This window comes from Camelus ferus, chromosome X (genome assembly GCF_009834535.1).
Source record: "Camelus ferus isolate YT-003-E chromosome X, BCGSAC_Cfer_1.0, whole genome shotgun sequence".
Taxonomy (NCBI): domain Eukaryota; kingdom Metazoa; phylum Chordata; class Mammalia; order Artiodactyla; family Camelidae; genus Camelus; species Camelus ferus.
In genome coordinates this window covers 95,596,033-95,616,761 of record NC_045732.1, presented here as the reverse complement: position 1 = coordinate 95,616,761, position 20,729 = coordinate 95,596,033, and the positions used below count along the sequence as shown (strand labels likewise).

The 20,729-nt window shown below is 35.9% G+C and overlaps 1 protein-coding gene across 9 annotated transcripts in view; it reads right to left on the bottom strand.

Moving 5' to 3' along the window:
• The window catches only part of THOC2 (THO complex 2), a 69,210-nt gene extending 48,845 nt beyond the window's left edge, over nt 1-20,365 (bottom strand). For 6 of the 9 annotated variants that reach the window (XR_004318226.1, XM_032475764.1, XM_032475768.1 and 3 more), the window contains exons 1-5: nt 20,085-20,365; nt 9,371-9,463; nt 6,478-6,633; nt 5,698-5,870; nt 4,234-4,429 (exon numbers count right to left, since the gene is read on the bottom strand). Coding sequence is in view for 8 of the 9 variants with exons in the window: in XM_032475764.1 (XP_032331655.1) it covers nt 4,234-4,429; nt 5,698-5,870; nt 6,478-6,633; nt 9,371-9,463; nt 20,085-20,147 (681 nt within the window). In the remaining variant the exon portion in view is untranslated. The remainder of the gene's footprint in view (nt 1-4,233; nt 4,430-5,697; nt 5,871-6,477; nt 6,634-9,370; nt 9,464-20,084) is intronic. The other 3 variants (XM_032475770.1, XM_032475769.1, XM_032475772.1) reach the window with 2 other exon arrangements.
• Nucleotides 20,366-20,729: the final 364 nt, after the last annotated feature.

Below are 20,729 nucleotides of genomic sequence, written 5' to 3'. Positions count from 1 at the left end.
TATATTAATATTTAAAATGAAAGTTATAAAATATTTATTCATTAAAAATAATAAACATGTGTAAAAAACAAACAAAAAGAATAAAAGGAAGAGAGCCCAAATAAGTAAAATCAGAAAGGAAAAGGGAGAAGTTATAACCAACATCACAGAAATACATAAGCTCATAACAGACTACTATGAGCAACTATACACCAATAAAATGGACAAGCTAGAAGAAATGGACAAATTCTTAGAAAAGTATAATCTCCCAAGACTCAGCCAGGAAGAAACAGAAAATATGAACAGACCAATTACCAGTACTGAAACTGAGTCAGTAATTTACTTTTTAAATTTATTATTAGCTTTTTTCTTTAAATGGAGGTGCTGGGGATTGAACTCGGGACCTTGTGCATGCTAAGTACGCACTCTACCATTTGAGCTACACCCTCCCTCGATTCAGTAATTTTAAAACTCCCAACAAACAAAAGTCCAGGACCAGATGGCTTCACAGGTGAATTCTACCAAACATTTCGGGAACAGTTAATGCCTAGCCTTGAGGAACTATTCCAAAAAATTGCAGAGGAAGGAACACTTCCAAACTCATTCTATGAGGCCACCATCACCCTGATACCAAAATATCAAAAGAAAAGAAAATTACAGCCCAATATCACTGATGAACATGAATGTAAAAATCCTCAATAAAATACTAGCAAATCGACTTCAACAACACATTAAAAGGATCAAGTGGGATTTATTCCAGGGAAACAAGGATTTTTTAAGATCCACAAATCAACCAATGTGATACATCACATTAACAAACTGAAAAATAAACATTATATTACCATCTCAATAGATGAAGAAAAAGCTTTTGATAAAATTCAACATCCATTTACAATAAAAACTCTTCAGAAAGTGGGCATAGAGGGAACATATCTCAACATAATAAAGGCCATTTATGACAAACCCACAGCTAACATCATAATGAAAGCATTCCCTCTAAGATCAGGAACAAGACAAGGACGTCTACTCTTGCTACTTTTATTCAACATAGTTTTGGAAGTCTTAGCCACAGAAGTCAGAGAAGAAAAATAAATAAAAGGAACCCAAGCTGGAAAGAAGAAGTAATCTGTCACTGTTTGTAGATGACATACCACACATAGAAAATTCGAAAGATGCTACCAGAAACCTACTAGAACGCATCAATGAATTTGGTAAAACTGCTCGATACAAAATTTTACTAGACAGTCCTATACTACATACCTCAAGTCTAAGAAATACATACACAGACACACAGAGAGATAAATCATTACAAGTAACTGTAGGCTGGAAGACTATTCTGTTAAGTGATACCTGGCATAAGTATATAAGCTGTTTTTTTAAATATGCATAATTTATATAATAAGCAACCAAAAACTTATAAATGAGAGATCTGTTAAAGATTTGTTAATTTTAAATACATTATTTGGAACTAAGGTCACATTCCCCCTTCAGAAGCAATCTTATAAATCTGGTTAAATTCCTAGCTTGGAACAAAAGCCTAAGCCTAGAAACACGTCACAAATGATTTATTACAGTGAAATATTTTTGGGGTAAAAAAAAAAAAAGAACCAAAATTCTATGTGAGATCATTGGAAAGATTCACTTTTCCTACCACAACCTTAGCAATGAGAGAAGACAGATTTCTTCCCAAACTGTGACCAAAATAAACATTTTTCGCTTCCCTTCTGCCCTTTACCTCTGTAAAAATAGAGACTGGAGTTAGGGGCAAGCACCAAATACAACTGTGATAGAACGGAGATATAGGAGGGCTGCAATGGAGATGGCGGAGTGGAAGGATGACAGCTCTAGCACATGTGTATCTTGATAACAATATTGTATATGTTTATACATATATCTATGTATGGGACTTCACAAGTTAGATGTTTGGTCTCCTGCTTCCAAGTTTATGATACTTGTAGCCAAAAAAAAAAAGAATTTCAAACAAGATATCTGAACATTAAGATTTTCAATGAAAAAAGAATATAGCAATAGTGGGTAGAAGTAAAATGAGAAAGAGGCTATTTACATTGTCTCACAGTATCTCCCCCCAGGATACATATTAACAATAAAAGGAAAAAGAATAACTGTACTCTGGAGAAACCTGGGAGCCATCACGTTAACCAAGTGATCAGTGTTAACATCACTAGTAATGGGACAAACTGACTTCACATTCTTCCCAGTATGATGCTCTGGGAAAGACAGAACCCTTTGTTCTTTGAATAGGCACTAGTTAACATGACTCATCCTTTTCAGACTATAAGGATCAAGGTAATGAAATACTGTTCTACTTCCTTTTTATATGAATATATGCTATATAATAAATGTTATATATAGTAATAAACTACTTAGCAGATTTCTTTAGAGTACCTTTACACAATATGAATTTGTGAACATTAAAAAAAATCTACCAGCTAAGTATTAAAAGCCAAATCAAATATTTCAGGTGACAAGGGATTAATATACAACCGCTGTTAAATTTTCTACGCAGTCACTGTTGTCAAAAATTAAAATTAGATGCAATCACCAAACACTGGAGACAACTGCATTTGTGCTTATAACAATTTCTAGATTCTTCTGGTTGTTTTACAATTGAAAAGAAATTATGTATTCTTTTCAGCTTTAAGACCTTAGTTAGGCAAAGATCTCTTAGAATACAAAGAGCAAACTATGAAAGAAAATTGCTGTTAAATTGGAATTAATCAAAATTTTAAATTTTTGGTTTTCAAGACAGTAAACAAAATGACAAGGCAAATCAGACTGAGAATAAAAGACAAAGAACTGAATTTAAAATGGGCAAGAGATTTAAATAGACATTTCAATAAAGATGATTACAAATGGCAATTAAGGGCATGAAAAGATGCTCAACATCACAGATCATCAGGGAAATGTAAATTAAAAGCACAAGAGACTAAAATTCAAAAGACTGACAACACCAAGTGTTGGTGAGGATGTGGAACACTTGAAAGTCATATACATTGCTCCCAGGAATGAAAAATGGAATACACAGGTTGGAAAAGTTTGACAAAAAGTTAAACATACACTTACCCATATGGCCCAGCAATCCCATTCCTGGGGAAACAAAAACATATGCCCCCCCCCGAAAAAGACTTGTACAAGAATATCCACAGCAGCTTTATTTATAATAGCCCCCAACTAGAAACAACCCAAATGCCCATCAGCTGGCAAATGGATAACTGTGTTACATCTACATAATGAAATAAAGGAACTACTAACACGTGCAACAACTGAGATGAAATCTCAAAAGCATTAAGTGGAAGAAACCAGACAGAAAAGAGTACATTCTATACAATTCCATTTACATGAAATTCTAGAAAAAGCAAAACCATAGTGACAGAAAGCCTACCAGTGGTTGCCAGGAACTAGCAATGAAGGGAAGGAACTGATGGCAAAGGGACAAGAGGGAACTTGCCGGGATGATGAAAATATTCTATAACCTGAGCTTGATGGTGGACACACAGCTGTGTACATTTGTCAAAACTCACCAAACTGTACAATTAAAATGGGTGAAGTTTACTGTATGTAAATTTTAACTCAAATCTGATTTTAAAAGCAAAAAAATAACATAAACAGTTACCCCTGGGGTAATGACTAGGACATACAAGGAAAACTCCGGGGTGCCAGTACTTTTCTATTTCTTGATCTGAGTGGTGGACACATGGGTGTTTAGTTTGGAAAAAGTCACTGAGCTGTACAATTATGGTTTGTGTACTTCTGTATTATGTTTTATTTCAATAAAGAGTTTACATAAATAAATAAATAAATAAATAAATAAATAAATAAATAAATAAATGGATGGATGGATGGATGGATGGATGGATCCTCAATAGGAGGATGGGTTGAAGGGACTTCACACAAATAACAGCAATGATTCAAATCTGCAGCCAAGAAAATAACTGAGCAGAAGAACAGCAAGGGGAAAGAATGTTGAATTAATTACTAATTATAAGAGGATTCAAAAAGCAATCACTTGTCCAAAGCACTTTTCCCTATTTGGGGGATGTGACTAATCTGGCTGAATTTAAATTTTATATATAAATAGTTAGGACATAATTGACTTTCCTCAAACCTTATTCAACATAACATTTTAAGTTCACTTTCTTTTTATTTCTAGAGATACACATAAACACAAATATACTCAGAACATTTTCATTCCAAAATTTAGTTTTCTGCTTGGAAGAAAAAAATCTTACTAACCTCCTTCATAAATGACTTGCCTATGCGCACCACTTTCGCGAATAAAATGGGATCATGAGAAAGGTGAGGACCAAGGTAACAGAACATATTGAAGACATCTCTCCTCAAATCTTCAAAGCTTTCTGCTTGTTTTGGTGCTCTCTTATTTTGTAAAGCATTAACAGGTGAGCCTTTAGCACCTTTAGGAACGCCAACTCTACAAAAAGAAGAAAACTTTATATGTATACTATACAATACCCCACTTTAAGTTAACACAGTCATATTAATCAGTAAGTAAAACTTTTCTTTCTCATATTTGCTTTCTATATTCCAACTGTGCCTAACTTCATTATACCAGATAATTTAACTGGTAGAAAAAGACAAAAAACAATACTCATTTCAAAAAAATCAGAGCTCAGAGGAGACTCTTTCAAATTAAGCCCGTAAGAAAAGGAAATGTGAGAAATGCAGATTCCAAGTAACATTTAACACACATCATATGAATTTGTTTTTAGTTAAATTTGGTCAGTATCAGGAATTTGGATATGGGAATGGGGAACAAGAGATGGACCTCAGAGACACTGAAAGATGAAACAGAAAAATATGGATATAACAACACTGATTCAAGTCAATAAACATTTCTCAATCTGGGTTCTACTACCTAGACTGAGTATGAGGTAGGTGGTGGTAGGGAAAGTGAGCAGCATAATGAAAGAGGGTGTCACACTAAAAAGGAAAGCATGCCCAGAGTTCTCACCTGCTGAGCAGGTGTCCCGCTGTGGAGTCACAGGGGTCACTCTCTGAGAAGAAGCCTTCATGGTCCACAGCCCAGGTGGCACTGAAGGCAGCAGCCAGCAGCTATGCACGAGTCACAAGGCTGGGGCTTTTGAGGCAGGCTCTGATCTGTGGGGCTGAAGCCAGAGCTGCTGCCAATACTGCTTCTAAGTATCCTGCAAGTAGGCTGAGGGCTAGAGGACTGGTTGACACAGCAACTAGGGATGATGAGAGAGGCTGCACTAGCAATTTCCAGAACAGCAGCCTATATGCCAGAAGAGATGAGGCAAGCAGAGAGGCAAAGTCCTCACTCAGAGCCACTCAACCCAGGACAGAGGAGAATTACACTAAGTAAAAACCTTAGGAATTCTCTGCCCCCCAAGAGAGGAAGAAAAATGAAAAACAGAAGAATGGAGTTTTCACTCTGAATGGAGCAAACCCAACCTAGAAGTCTAACCTACAGTTTTTGAACTACATTGCATCACACATTCTGTAACACCTGGTCTAGATGATAGAGGAGATAAGTCACTGGTTAATACCTGCTAGACTGATGTGCTCTGTGAATAGTTCTTATCTTCTGATAAAACATACTAATCTGATAAAACATACTGAAATATATGCTTGGTTTGAGGAGACAAGATAAATATGCAGATTTTCTCTGGTAGTCCTAACTATTTCTACCTCAATGGTTAGTAAAGCACAGTAACATACCTTCGATAGAGAGGCTCAATAGTTATATGAATAAGCTTGCAAATAGCAAGAGCTATTAGCTTATGTGAAGCTGCATAGTATGGAGGCATCTGATCCATAATGTTCTGTGCATGCTGCCAATCACCAATCTTTAACAAGGCTTCCAACAAACCAAGTTTCTGGTTGTCAGGTGGCTAAAAAAGAACAATTACAGCAAAGATACTCAGAACAGACACCAATAAATCTTTGTATTTTTTCATTTAAAAAATTAAGCTAAAAAACACAACAATGTTATGTCAACAACAGCTGTCATTCACAGGAAATGCAATAGTATTTTCCTGAAAGTACAAGCAGGATTTTTAGCTGCTGGGGAGGAGGGTGAGGAGCACAGGATCTGCTTTTTCATTTAGCAGACACAGCATGACAGTTTATAGACTTGGAATTAAATTAGGTTCTATTTAATGTTTTAGTGTGCCACAGAGAACTAGAATTCCTTCATCTTTGAGAATCCCTTTAGAATTTAAAAGACATTAGTATGCAGAGTACGCATATAGTCAACACATTTGTGGTTTTATTTAGAATATACTTTGAAATTTATGTAAGAAAAAACATAGCAGCCTCTTTCAGGGCAATGCCAATCAGATTAAAACCAAAAGCACCTTTGCAAATTAGTATTTCAAAAACCAGATTTCACTACAATCAAAATTAAGAAATTAATCTTCTATAAACTGATTAACCATTACAAGTTAAATTACATAATTCTAAATCTAGAAGACAATGTTACTAGAATAAATTACATACCTTCTCCACTTTCTCCTCTTCTTTTTCCTTTTCTTTCTCTCGTTCGTCAATTTTATCAGAAGACAATACAACCATTGTAAGTTTTCTAACAATTTGCTTAGCTTCCACAATTTCTCGTTTGTGTTCATCCATAATGCAATTATCAGCTGGTAGAAGCTAAAAATGGTTCATTAAATTTCATAAAACAGCTAATACTATTTGCACATATAAAAAGCAAACACTATGTCCTCTCAATTGATAAAACTGTAAATAAGAAGCCTGGTCTATTCATGATCATAATTTCTCTTCTAAATAAGTTTCTCTCCATTATTTTCCTATAACCTTACAGGGTTAAGTACCTTAATTTTGTACACCTTTTAAAATCAGGGAACAGTTCAAAGTTTCATCTCTTCTGTCTGTTAGAGGTCCTAAATTAATGTAATACTACAAGAATGATGCTTACTATTGAATTTATTAGTTTGCCCAAGAAAATGTATACTTGTTCCATTAAAAAAATCAGATTTCCCCTCTTAAGGCCAAACTCCAAATTAAATATAAGTACTACATACGAATCCAATTTGGAAAAGGTAAACTATTGATTTACATAAAGGGGTAAATTTGATTCCTCTAAATGAAAAATTTCAAGTTAAAAAATTATGCACAGCTTGACATCTCACTTTTCATTTTCTAGATACCTATATGACTTAAGTCACAAACTAGTTTCTAGTTTACTACAAAAGAAAAAGTAATATGGATAATCGGGCCTCCATTAAGAAAAAAGGATCAAGTATCTTAAGTACAGCCATCTTATATGAGTGGAAGATGGTTAATGTAGACATTTCATAGGATAACCCAGACACGCAGAAAAATACAGCCAACAAACCATTATTTAATAGCTTCTGCTAGGCACCATGGTGAGCTATAAAAGAAGCACTCCTACCCCTAGAAATATATAATCTATTTCAGTAGCTAAGTCTAATGCAAAGTAAACAATCAGTAAATAATAAAAAGAGATACAGTGAAATATTAAACTACATATTACAGACTTTATCCCATTAGTCAAAAAGGGGGAGCAGGAGAAAACTCACTGTGGACTAATGCAAGGAGGTAAGTGAGATTTTCTCATTCTTTATTCTCTCCACTGGCAATCAAACCCATTACTGCTTTACTTACATGTCTACCATAGGCCCTCATCTTTTACCTAGACTACTGCAACTGCCTCTAAAAATCTCCCATTACAATGAGTTAACTGTAAGTTTCTAATCACAGTTCTCTCAATTTCTAGTTTTGTGTATTTTGAGAATGTTATTAGATGCATATAAAGTTACAACAATTATATCTTCCTAGTGAACAAAACTTTACCATTATGAAGTGACTGGCCCTTTTTGCCAAAAAGTATACTTGGTTTAACAATAATAATTCCCCTGGTATATTTTTCTCACGCTTTTACTTCCAACCTTTCTTTGTCCATAGGTTTTAGACGTCTCATGTAAACAATAAACTGATTTTTAACCCCATCTGATAATCCTTGTCATCTTAAAAGGAACACTTAAATCTGCTTGCATTTATTGTTAAACTCAAAAATATCAGTAATAAATCTAACATCATTCTTTGTACTTTCCATTTGTCCTGCGAGCCTACACTTGCCTATAAACTCGTATCTATGTCTTCTCAAATGCTGACCAATTTTGCATGTTCTCAGTTTGTACATCCCTTCTCTACTCGAAATCTTGAATGAATGGCTCCCTACTCCCAACAAGAAAGAAATCCAAACTCTTTACTATGGCACTTAACAGTCCTTCACAGTTTAGCCCAAACCTTCTCCATCTTCATTTCCCCTACATACCACTCTAGGCTCTAACCACTCTGAGCTTCCTGATATTCCTCTAAGGTGATAATGAAGCCTTTTCAAACCTCCTGCCTTTACATTCAGTTAATTCTACCTACAAAGCTCCCCACCTTTTAAGCCTGGCCAACATCTACTAATCTATCAAGCTCCGAGTTCAACATGAGTAGTGTGAAAAAGCCTTCCAAAGTCCCCCCAACACAGAGATGGTCACTATCTATTCTGAGCCCTCAGAGCATTTTGTGAATACCTGGAATTAAAATGTTTTCTCCCTTTCTAGACTATGACTGCTTCCAAGATACTGATCAAGTTTTATTAAACTCTGTAACCACCATATGTAATGACAGGCAAGGAAATTAGTGATTCCAAAGGCAGTGAAGATGATGTCAGCTTTGGACATTAAGGTTTATGTTCTCAGATATCCTAATGCACAACCTAAGAAAACAGGAATTTTTATACTACAAACGTACAAGCTACACTGTTGCTAAACTAAAGGTCATCAATCACAATCACATACACACTCCCTTATTTCAAACTGACAAGCTACACTGTTGCTAAACTAAAGGTCATCAATCACAATCACATACACACTCCCTTATATCCTTGATCCAGCAATAAAAGCACAATACTAGTTATTTATTATCCAGTAAAAACAGAAGGGAAAAAGTACACAAAAAATTCCCATTCATCCTGAATGCCTAAAATTAATATTTGGGGGAGAAGGAAGAACTATCTAGGTAATCCCATATTTTCCATAATTTGTGTATAAAAAGAAGTCTAAAATCACACTGATTAGAACTTGGCCTCTCTCTCCTTGGTCATAATTAACAACTTTAACTCCAAAGCAAACCTTGAACTCTGTAAACAGTGACAAGATACTGGATTTCCAAAGTTTGTCAAAGAACTAAATTCATTCACTTTATAAAGTAAACACAAAGCAATAATGCATTAGGGCTTCAAAAATTAAGACTTGAGAGTCTAGAACCAACCCTGGAGTGCTATATGGCTGCCTACTCCTCTTCCCCACCCCTGGGATGGATAATATTCTTAGCAGCCCACTTAACTTACATGTACATATAGATCATCTAAATCAATAAGATTAAACTGTAGAAGTACTGCTGCAACTCTGTATAAAGATGAAGGAGTCTCTCCATTTGGTTCCTTGAAAAACAAAAGAAAAATTTCTATTTAGTGCATAAAGTACAACTAAAATCATATCCTTTATCTATCAATAATTAAGAACAATCAGATCAAATAACTCTAGGTCAACAATAAATTTTGCTGCTCTTCCTGATCATAAACAATATCTGAATTTAGGGCAAAGATAATTATGTGAACGTCCCTTTCACATTGAAACACCTGATGAACACAAGGAAAGCAGTTTCAAAAATGGACACATTTTACAATACATGCTAATATTTGACTAAAATCTGAAACTTGAATAAGATTTTATACTGCATAATATTTACTTTGGATTTCTGTTTATATGTGTGTTTTCTTGCTCTTTCAAGTACTTCTCAGTGGAGATGCTGGTAGACAAGACTGACAAATTTGGAAGTACAGAACCATCTGTATCTGCTTTACACTTTTCTCCCTATTCTTTTACTTCCTGGGTTTTGTGCTAAGTATATCTGCTTGTCAGCTGATTTCCCCTTCAAAACAAGTGTCTATACTTATTACACACAGATAAATCAACATTTCAAAACAAGGAACAGCCAATTCCAGGCTAGCCCTATGGACTCTACACAGAAACAGAAGGATCTATGAATGCTATGAAGAAGGCTTCCCTAATTTTTAAACTGCTTAGGGTTAGATGAATAGAAGAGTAAAGTGAGGACAACTGGCAATTACTAAATGGCAAATGCAAATAAAAAGCAAACAGTGACAATACATTAAGTTCTGCTTCTACAAAATACTGAAAATGAGATCTTTTAAAAAAGTAAGGCTTTCCCCACATTTTGATAGGTGTTATGCACATAACATATGAAGCTAACCAAACTAATAGATATCATACAAAAAAGTATCGTTTCACTGTAATTTTCAACTTAACAATAGTTAAGTCTTCAACTTTAACAAGTTTAAATGTTTTTAAATGGTCATTTAGTAGCAAAATATTTTCCCAGAAAAATAAATGGTAGCCAAGGTTTCAAAGTAAACCCACAAAAGCTCACTACCTGACTTGCACCCACCAGGAATACTCTCATTATTCCCATTATCTCTGTTTAAATGGGTCACCATAAGAAGCCTCCAACTCTCAGGGCAAAAGTCAACTCCCGTACTCTGATCCTCATACTATTCTGCACAATCCCTATTCTGTCCTATCCCACCTAACAGCATTCCTGAAAACCTTCCATGGAATCCTCTGGAATTCATCATCCATCCTCAGCAAAACCCCCTATTTCCTGAACCTCTCACTAAATGTTCCCTTCACCTTTATGCTTCAACAGAGCCTAGCACTCCCTAGGAACACCACTTTTACTATAAACCAGTCAACTGGTGACTATTTCCCCCAGACCCCTTACGCTACTAGGCCTGGAGGTGGGATATGAATCATCTTTGCTTTCTGTGTTTGTTTTCAGACTATTCTCCCTCCACGCTCCCTAAAGCCCACCCACCTTTGAATTTCTTATCCCTCACTGTTGTTGTGATCTAGTTTCATTCCACTGTGGTCAAAGAAGATATTCTGTATGATTTCAATGTTATAAATTTATTGAGACTTGTCTTGTGGTCTAATAAAGATCTATCCTGGAGAATGCTCCACGTGCACTTGAGAAGAATATGTTATCTATTGTTGGGTAGAATGTTCTACATATGTCTATTAAGTCTAATTGGTTTACAGTGTTGTTCAAGTCCTCTATTTCCTTACTGATCTTTTGTCCAGTCGTTTTATCCATTAATGAGAGTGGAGTATGGAAATATCTAACAATTATTGTAAAACGGTCTATTTCTCCCTTCAGTTTTGTTAATGTTTGCTTTATATATTTTGAGGCTCTGTTTGGTGCACATTTATGTTTATAACTGTTGTATGTTCTTGGTAGTTGACCCTTTTATCAATATATAATGTCTTTCGTTATCTATTATTACAAGTTTTAAAGTCTATTTTGTCTGATATTAGAAAAGCCACCTCAGCTCTCTCCTGGATACTATTTGCATGGGGTATCTATTTCCGTACTTTCACTTTCAACGTATTTGTATCTTTGGATCTAAAGTAAGTCTCATAGATAACATACAGTTGGAGCATGCTTTTTTATACATTCTACCGAACTCTGCCTTTTAATTACAAAGTTCAACCATTTATATTTAAATAATTACTGACAAGGAATGACTTCTGCCATTTTACTATTTGTTTTCTATATGTCTCATTTTTTGTTTCTCACTTCCTCCATTACTGCCTTCTTTTGTGTCTGATTTTTTTTTGGAGTGTGTCATTTTGATTCCCTTCTTTCCTTCTCCATTTATTTTTTAGGTATTTTCTTAGCGGCTACTTTGAGTATTACAAGTAACATTTTGAACTTTTAATAACCTAGCTTGAATTAATACCAACTTAGTTTCAATATTATACAAAAACTTTGCATCTATACATCTCTATCCCTCCCCCTTTTACATTGTTACACATTGTGCACCAATTAGATTTATAATTACTATTTTATTCCTTTGTCTTTTAAATCATACCAGAAAAAAGGAGGAGCTACAAACCAAAAAATACAGTAATATTGGCTTTTATATTTACCTATGTAGTTACCATTACCTTTATTTCTTCATATGGCTTCAAGTTACTGTCTAGTGTCCTATCATTTCAGCCCAAAGGACTCCCTTTAGCATTTCTTGTAGGGCAGGTCTACTAGTGCCAAACTCCTCCAGCTTTTGTTTATCTTGGAATGTCATAACCTCTCATTTTTCAGAGATAGTTTTGCTGGATACAGAATTCTTTCAGTATTTTTATACGTGCCATCCCACTGCCTTCTGAAAGGAAATCAGCTGTCAGTCTCGAGTCTTACTGAGGATCTCTTGTATACAATGGGTCACGCCTGTTTTGTTGCTTTCAAGATTCTCTTTCAACAATTTGACTATATAATGTGTCTCAGTGTAGATTTCTCTTGAGTTTATCCTTTCTGGTGTTCATGGAGCTTCTTAAGCTGTGTAGACTCGTATCTTTCACCAAATTTGGGAAGTTTTCGACCTTTTTTTTTTTCAAATATGCTTTCTGTCCTCTCTCTCCTCTGCCTGAGACTCCATAATGCACATATTGGTACATCTGATGGTGTCTTATAGGTCTCTTAGGCTTTGTTCATTTTTCTTCATTCTTTTCTGTTTCTGCTCCTCAGACTGAATAACCTCAATTCATTTATCAAGTTGTTTTATTGTTTCTTCAGTCTTCTCAAATCTGCTGTTGTACCCATCTAGTAAATTTTTCATTTCTGTTATCATACTTTTTGGCTCCAGAATTTGTTCCGTTCCTTTTTTAATAATTTCTTTTTTTTTAACTGATATTCTCTGCCTGGCAAGACAGTGCTTTCCTAGTTCCCTTTAATTCTTTTCTCATGGTTTCCTATAGATCATAAGCATATTTAGGACTGTTAATTTAAATTATTTATCTAGTAAGTCCATCTCTTGGGCTTCCCCAGGGATAGTTTCTATTAATTTTCTTTTTTTTTTTTTTTAATGAATGAGCCTTACTTTGTTTCTTTACATACCTCATATTCCTTGATGAAAATTGAGTATTTTCAGTATCATGTGGCAACTATGAAAATCAGATTCTGCCCCCTCTCTGGGGCCTGTTGATGCTGCTTATTGTGGGTTTACTGTTTGCTTGTTTAGTGACTTCTCTAAACTCATTTTGTAAAGTCTGTATTATTGTGTGCTGCCACTGAAATCTGTGTTCTATTAGCTTAGTAATCAGCTAGTGTTTTGAATTTCTTAAAGGCTTGAAGAGAAAAGGAAAAAAAAAACACTCTTCCAATCTTTGCACATTGGTTCTATGTTAGAGGACTTTTCAACACTTAGCCAGGCCATTTACAACTCTTCCTCAGTCTTCACTTCCTGCTCATGCAGAACTTGAAGGCCAGCCAGAGGAAAAAGCTTAGGGTCTTCTCATTCCTTTTCTGTGCATGCATCCAGTCCTGGCATGTGTTAGGCATTTTTTTTTCCCTGATTTTCTGGTACGTGCAGGTTTTTTAAAGCCTTTATTTCCCTGTATATCTCCTTATCCAACTTCTTTCTTCCCAGGTGTTCAGTCTCTATATTGCTTGTCCAATTATTGTCTCTTACTCCAGGCTGCTAAAGCCAGTAGTTATGCCTTCAAATGCTTTTGGCAAAAGCTACCCCAGCCATACAGATGCTCCCAGTCAGACAAAACAGAGACAGGCCCTTGCACCAGTCCTTCAGTGAGCAGCCATACAGGCCAAATTCTTTGAGGACAATTCTTTATATCCTCTGGCATTAGAAAACTGTACGAGGAATACAGGCTTCTATCTTCACAGCCACCATCAATCTGGGTTTGAGGGACAGTAGGCAGGCAATTTAAAATGTCACAGTGCTCTCTTAACCCAAAGCAGAAGCATCTTTCTTCACCAAGTCTTTCCTTGGTTGTTTAAAAGTTTTTGTTTTGTTTTGTCTTGTTTTTTACTAAACACCAGAGTTCTGTAAAAGTTGACTGACAGTTTTTTGCCAGTTTATTAGTTGCTTTTATGAAGGGACAGAGCTCTGGAGTTCTCTACTCTGTCATTTTCAGTTATGCCCTATTGTTGCCATCTATGGACTTCTGGGTCACTGCCTTTCATTCAGCAATGACCTTAGCTTCTGATTCACTGTCACTCTCTCCAACTTTATTCCTTTCTTAATTTTTGGAGATTTTCATATACATGTTAGTGACACTTCCATCATGCGGGTCTCTCAGTTCCTTGAACTCCTCTCTTCCAAAGATCTCCTCTATCCTATCTCAGCCATTCACTCCATATTCTAAACTTTAATATTAGAACCCCTCCAAAGTGTCAATCTTACATATCCACCGTCAACTGGGTCCTTAATGCTGCTGGCCAATCATACTCTATTTCTCTTGTCCATTCACGCTCCCACTCTCCTATAGAACTATTTCTTACCTTCTCTCCTATGTTCCAATATTTCCTCTCTCATCCTCTCTCTCAGCTGATAACCTCACTTTCTATTTCAGCAAGAAAACTGGAGCAATCAACAGGACTTCTACAAACTCTCACCATCAGATCTACCCACCTACCAACAAAACTGTACCTATATATGCTATCTTTCTACCTGTTGTTACAGATGAACTCTCTATGCTCCTATTTAAAGTTCATCCATCACTTATACCATAAACTTCCTACTTAGGAACACTACCTCAATAATTCTTCTCCTCTCTCTCCTATGAGTTTTCCTCCTTTCTATTCAATAATTCCCATCAGCATATAAACATATTCTCTCTCCCATCTTCATAATACAAACTCTCATGAGCTCACTTCCCCTTCCAGCTACCACTCCATTTGCCTGTGCCTCTTTGTAGCAACTCCTTTTTACAGTTGTCTGTTCTCATTATCTCCAATTCTGCCCTCTCCATTCTCTCATAACACTAACCCAATTCAAACCAAAATGGCTGGTTCTGATCTCCCTGCTGATAAACCCAGTGACCATTTTTCAGACCTCATCTGAAATGACCTATCAGGGACATTTAACAGAACTGATCATTCCTTTCTCCATTAGCTTCCAAGATGCTATATTCTTTTTGTTTTCCTCTTACCTTATATACCTCTTCTTTCTATACCACCTTTGCTGGTTCTTCCTCTCCTCCCATGCCCTTTATCATCAGAACACCCCAAGGCTCAGTCCTTGGTTCCCTTCTCTTATTTCTTTATATCCAACTTGGTGGTTTCATCCAGTATCACAACTTTAAATATCATCTATGTGCTTCTGACACCCACATTTCTATTTCTAGCATTATCATTTCTGCTGAAAACCACATCCGTATATCCAACATCCCCACTCGGATATCTGGATCTCTAACAGACAAACTTAACATGCCCAAAATTGAATTCTTGACTCTTACTCACAGCATCCAAACCCATTCTACCTGAAATTTACCCTATCTCAGTTGATGATAAAACCATCTTTTTAGCTGCTCAGTCCAAAAAAAATTTAGGATAGCCCTTAACTCTACTTTCTCACATTCTGTATCTAATCAATCAGCAAATACTACTGGCTCTACCTTCAAAATGTATTCAGAACCTCATCAACTCCCACTACTACCATAACCATATTGATCCTTTGAAAATCTAAGTCAGAAGTGCATGCACACTGTTTTTCTCTCTCTTGTCTCTTACACACTTACACAGACACACACACACACACACTACTCATATCATCACCCTTAGATGTGGCTACTAAAGGAATTCCTTACTCTGATGGTTAGTAATTACTGGGGAAAAAACTGAAGTATTTGTCTGCCTTTCCAGTGGGAACTATATTTCAGGATAACCAAACAAACTAAGCTGGTAAGGGACAACTGATGGCTAATAAATGTAGAGGGTATGATAAAACTGGTGAATCAACAATTAGGAACTCTGAAAAAAATAAGTGACTCAGGAAAGGATCATCTATGTATTCTAAATCACTTAATGTAAAGTGGATGAAAAACTGGATATTCATATGGTACCAAAGTATCAACCTGCAGATAACTTGCTATTGACAAGGCAAGGAAAAGTCATAGAGGGATTAAACTGTCATCAACTTACCGGAACATTAGAAGTCAGGCAGATATTAGATGCTATACAACATGAAACGTGTAACACAACCTATTAAGTATTTTTGCCATTAAATATTTTACCTGAACATAGTCAAACGTTTAGCCCTAAATCTAAGCATATAAAAAGACAGGGGACAAAGAACAAATTAAACCAACCATAAAAATGCAATTAGATAAATCCAAAAGATAGAGCCTCCTATGGGAATGGTCTCTTCCACAACTCAGTGCTATTAAAGGAAGGGTGGGGGACATTATTCTAAATTAAAAGAGACTGACAAATCCTAATAATCAAATACAATGTGGGGTCTTTGACTGGGTCATCATTTGAACAAACCAGGTGTAAAATGCCTTTGGGGACAATTTGGAAAAATCTAAATATGATCTGAGATTATTATATGATAGCAATCTAATTAGGTATGAAATTAGTATCACGGATGTATAGGAAATGTCCTTACTTCTAAAAAGTACAAACTAATGTATTTAGAAGTAAATGTTAATGATATCTGTAATATACATTAATACTTCCAAAAAAGTATACCAACATGTTAATGAACATCCTTCTAGGTGATGGGGTTATGGGTATTCACACAATTCACTCTTTCCTATATGTTTGAAAATGTTCATAATAAAATTAAAAAGTAAAAAATAAAATGAAAAAACTAAGTTAGATCATACCACTTTCCTACTGAAAACCTCCACTGGCTTCACCCAGCATCAAAGCCAAAAACCTTGCACTGGCTCTATACGATCTGGTCCATCATCTCTGACCTCATCCTCTACCACTCTCCCACTCAGTCGCTCTGATCCAGCCACACTGGCCTCCTTGCTGTTGTTCTTCAACACATCAAGCATGCTCACACCTTTGCATTGCCTGTTCTCTTTGCCTATTCTTTTGCCTGGAGGCTCTTCCACATATGTTTGCAGTTTACATCCTCACATCTTTTCTTTCTTTGCTTAAACAATCTCACCTTTTCAATGAGGTCCACTCTTAGTCTTCTATTTAAAATTTCCATTTACCACTCTAGCACTCCCAATCTTCCCCATCTTTGATCACCTTCTAGTATACCATATAATTTACTTAGAATTTAAGCATTATGAAGGCAAAGATTTCTATTTGTTTACAGATGTAGCCCCAGCACCTAGAACTATCTGGCACATAAGAAGGGCTCAATCAACATTCCTTAAATGAAAAAATTTGGGTTATAATAGTGCCTAACTATGGTACCACCACTATTACTACTATTACTGTGTTTTGAATCCAGAAATAAAGGTGCCAAGACAACTCCAGTCAAGTTTGTCTTTTGGTACCTCACACTGTCTAGTACCACTTTTTTCCTGTCTTTGTGCTGACCTTTATGCTGTCCCTAAACCCTCTACTGAAGCAATCCCTGTAAGGGGAATTGAACAGATATGCCTGCCCAATTTTCCAAAGCGGTCATGTATCCTAAAACTGTTTACATCCCCACCTGTCTTCCAAGTCAAAACACCCAGTACAGCTGATCACAGGTTGAAACTAGAATAAAATTACTCTCATTGATTTCACAGCAGAAATAATTAGCTTTGCCTAGAAGTCTCAGCAGTAAGGAAAAAAAATAATAGAAGCCTGTTAATCCAAATAATTCCCAACTGGTGAAAATATGGGTTGTGGTCAAGGGGAGTAAACATTTTCAGGTAGTGATGCGAAGAGGGGAGGGTGGAGTTCAGTAAGGGAGCAATACACAGGGTAACCATACATGCCTAGGGGCCAATTCCCTAATTACATTCCCTGAGCAGTTCTTGATTTTCATGGCTTTCCTTACTTTACCTCCCCAGACCACAATTATCTAAACTCTCAGACATTTCTTTTTTTTCCCTACCCTCAGTGGTTGTTAAGACTGCAGGTTCTCAAAACAAGATGGCTCACACAATAGAAATAAAAGATGGTGTTATAACAGCAATACGAGGGTTACTCTTTCCAACAATAGGTTATTTCTAAATCAAATGTTTCTTGGTTGGGTATTTCTTATATAAGAAAAGGGATCATGCTAACATTGGTCAAACCCCTAGGGATATTTTAATTCAGCTACCATTATGAGGAATATTTTCATATAAAAATTCACTTCTAAAACTCATATTCAACTATATCAACAATATTTGCTATTATGCAGCAGGTCATCATCATTCACTGCAATATGCTCTGAAACCCTCAGTCTCCAAAGCCCTAACTATATTCTAATTAATCATGCCCAAGTTAAATTTCAGCTACCCTGTTACTTCAGTAGTTGGCTTCATGTTCTCAAACCCAAAACAATCATGGTGCCTCTTAAAATGTGATGAACTACTCGAACTTCTCTTTCTCTGTACTAAGAGTGGACTCCTTGGCTGCCAGCAGGAATAGAAATAGCTGTTATCACTAATTTTTGAACAAAGGTGAAGTGTTCTTGTCCCAAAACCCTGCCATGTATCTTGTTTGGTATTGAAAATCTATAAGCCTTTAGTCTGATCTGATTCCTCTTCTGGAGCATTCCAGAGAAATGGAAAACAGAAGATAAGTAGAGGCAGTAGGTGGTATATATTTGATAATCCTAAAAAGAAACTGTCTTACTATCCAAAGGACAGAAATAGACACTCTTTACCAGAAGTATCCCCAGTGCCTATGAAAGCAGCAGTATACCATAAAAACTCAATAAATGAGCATTTCTTTACTAGTCAAGTATCCCAGGCAGGTAGACAAATTAGGAAAGCTATAACAAAAGGACAACAGAGGCCTCCATGCTACCAAGAGAGATATCTTCCTAAAATGCATATCACTCATTTGTAATAATTAGTGAACATTTACTATAGGCTAAGTAATAAATTAATCCAGAGAAATCAGTAAAACATAGACCCTATCCTAAATGGCTCACAATCTGGCAAAGGAGAAAGCCAGTTTATTCTAATACAACCTGATAAGTGCTAGAAGTCTCCATCAAGTTTTATAAGAACACAGTTTAAGAAGTGACTAATTCTGCATGGGTGAAGTGTCAGCCAAGACTTTACAGAGCAAGTAGCACCTGCTCTTAAAAGAATAAACAGGAGTTCACAAGACGAAGAAAGGACAGGTGAGAGGGGGTAGGTAAGAACAGTTTTCTAGTTGTAAGGAACTACAACATGTAAACAGAGGTCTGTCTGTACATAGCAATGCCCATACCTAAGTTCAGGAAAAGGCTAATAATTTAATATGACTAGAGTATTAGGTCTGAGGGGAAAAAAATCACTAAAGATGAGGCTGGAAAGAAAGAATGGGGCTAGACTGTGAAGAGCCTTTTCTGTCACATTGAGAAGTTTGGATTTCATCTTGCAGGCAGAGGTTTTTAAGCAACGTGTCAATTAGATCTTGTTTAGAATGTAACAGCAGTAATAATATGAAAGACAGATCAAAAGAGAAATAATGAGTGGCATAGATTTGTAACTACTGTAGTGATTTCAGTGAAAAATGATGTGAGATATGCCTCAAGAATTTATTCACATCCATAAAAAATTTCAATGGTACCTATCTATAAAAGTCTAACTCAACACAGTATTCAAGGTCCTTGACGATCTAAAGTGTGCCTACCTTTCCAACTTCACTTCCTGTCCCTTCTTTTCCCCACATCTTACAATCCAGCCACATCAGACTATGCACCATTTCTTCAATCAGTTATGAACATGCATACAAGCTATTTGTTACTTCTGCACAGACAAGTCTTAACAAACTCCTACTCATCCTTCAAGGACAAGGTTTAAAAAAGGTTATATCTGTAAAGTCTTCCCAGACTCCATCTCTCCCAAGGCAAAAATTTATTATGCTTTCTTCCAGGCTTTCACATCACAACATTCATACCACTAACATAGTACTTATCACATCACATTATTAGTTATCTATTAATCTATCCCCTCTGCTAGAATGGCTGAGCTGAAACCAATCATTTACAAATAAAATTCAAATTAAATTATATAATTAAAATCATGAAATTAACCTATATATACATATATTTATATACACACACATATATATACACATTTTTTTTTTACCTGGTAAAACTTGAATTTGAACCCAAGAATATGACACAGTGTTTGCGGTTCACACATACTCATGTAAGATTCTAATAAAGATATAAAGAAGTCATCGTGTTCCGGCCTGCATTCAAACACTTCTAAAATGACATCCAGAACTCTATTGGGATCCAGATTAAAGCATCCTGCAACAAATGAGATATACACAAATTCAAAAGTGATTATACATCATTTCTAGTAAAGTCATTAACTTTCAGGGACAACTTACATAACAAAATAAAAATGTTTTCAGAAACAACTTCTTCTACAAGTTTGCTTCCCCTGCCCCAAAGGGAAATCTTCATAATTTTCAAGGTCATCAAGTCCACTCCCCACGTTTTACAAATGAGAAATGTGACCTGCTCAGGATTACAAAATGGGTTAATGACAGGGCTCAGGCTGGAGCCCAGGACCTGTGACACTAAGTCAACCGAACTTTCTTCTATGCCACACTATCTTATCAGTTCTTGATTACTCAAGGCTAGTGGAAGAGTTTCACATTTTTAATTCTTAGCAAAATTTGAAAATCAATCAATGCATTTTAGAAGATGGGCAACTAAAGGGGCTTTTTTAAACTGATTTATGCAGAAATAGTTGCAATGTTAAACAAGTTAAAAATTCAGG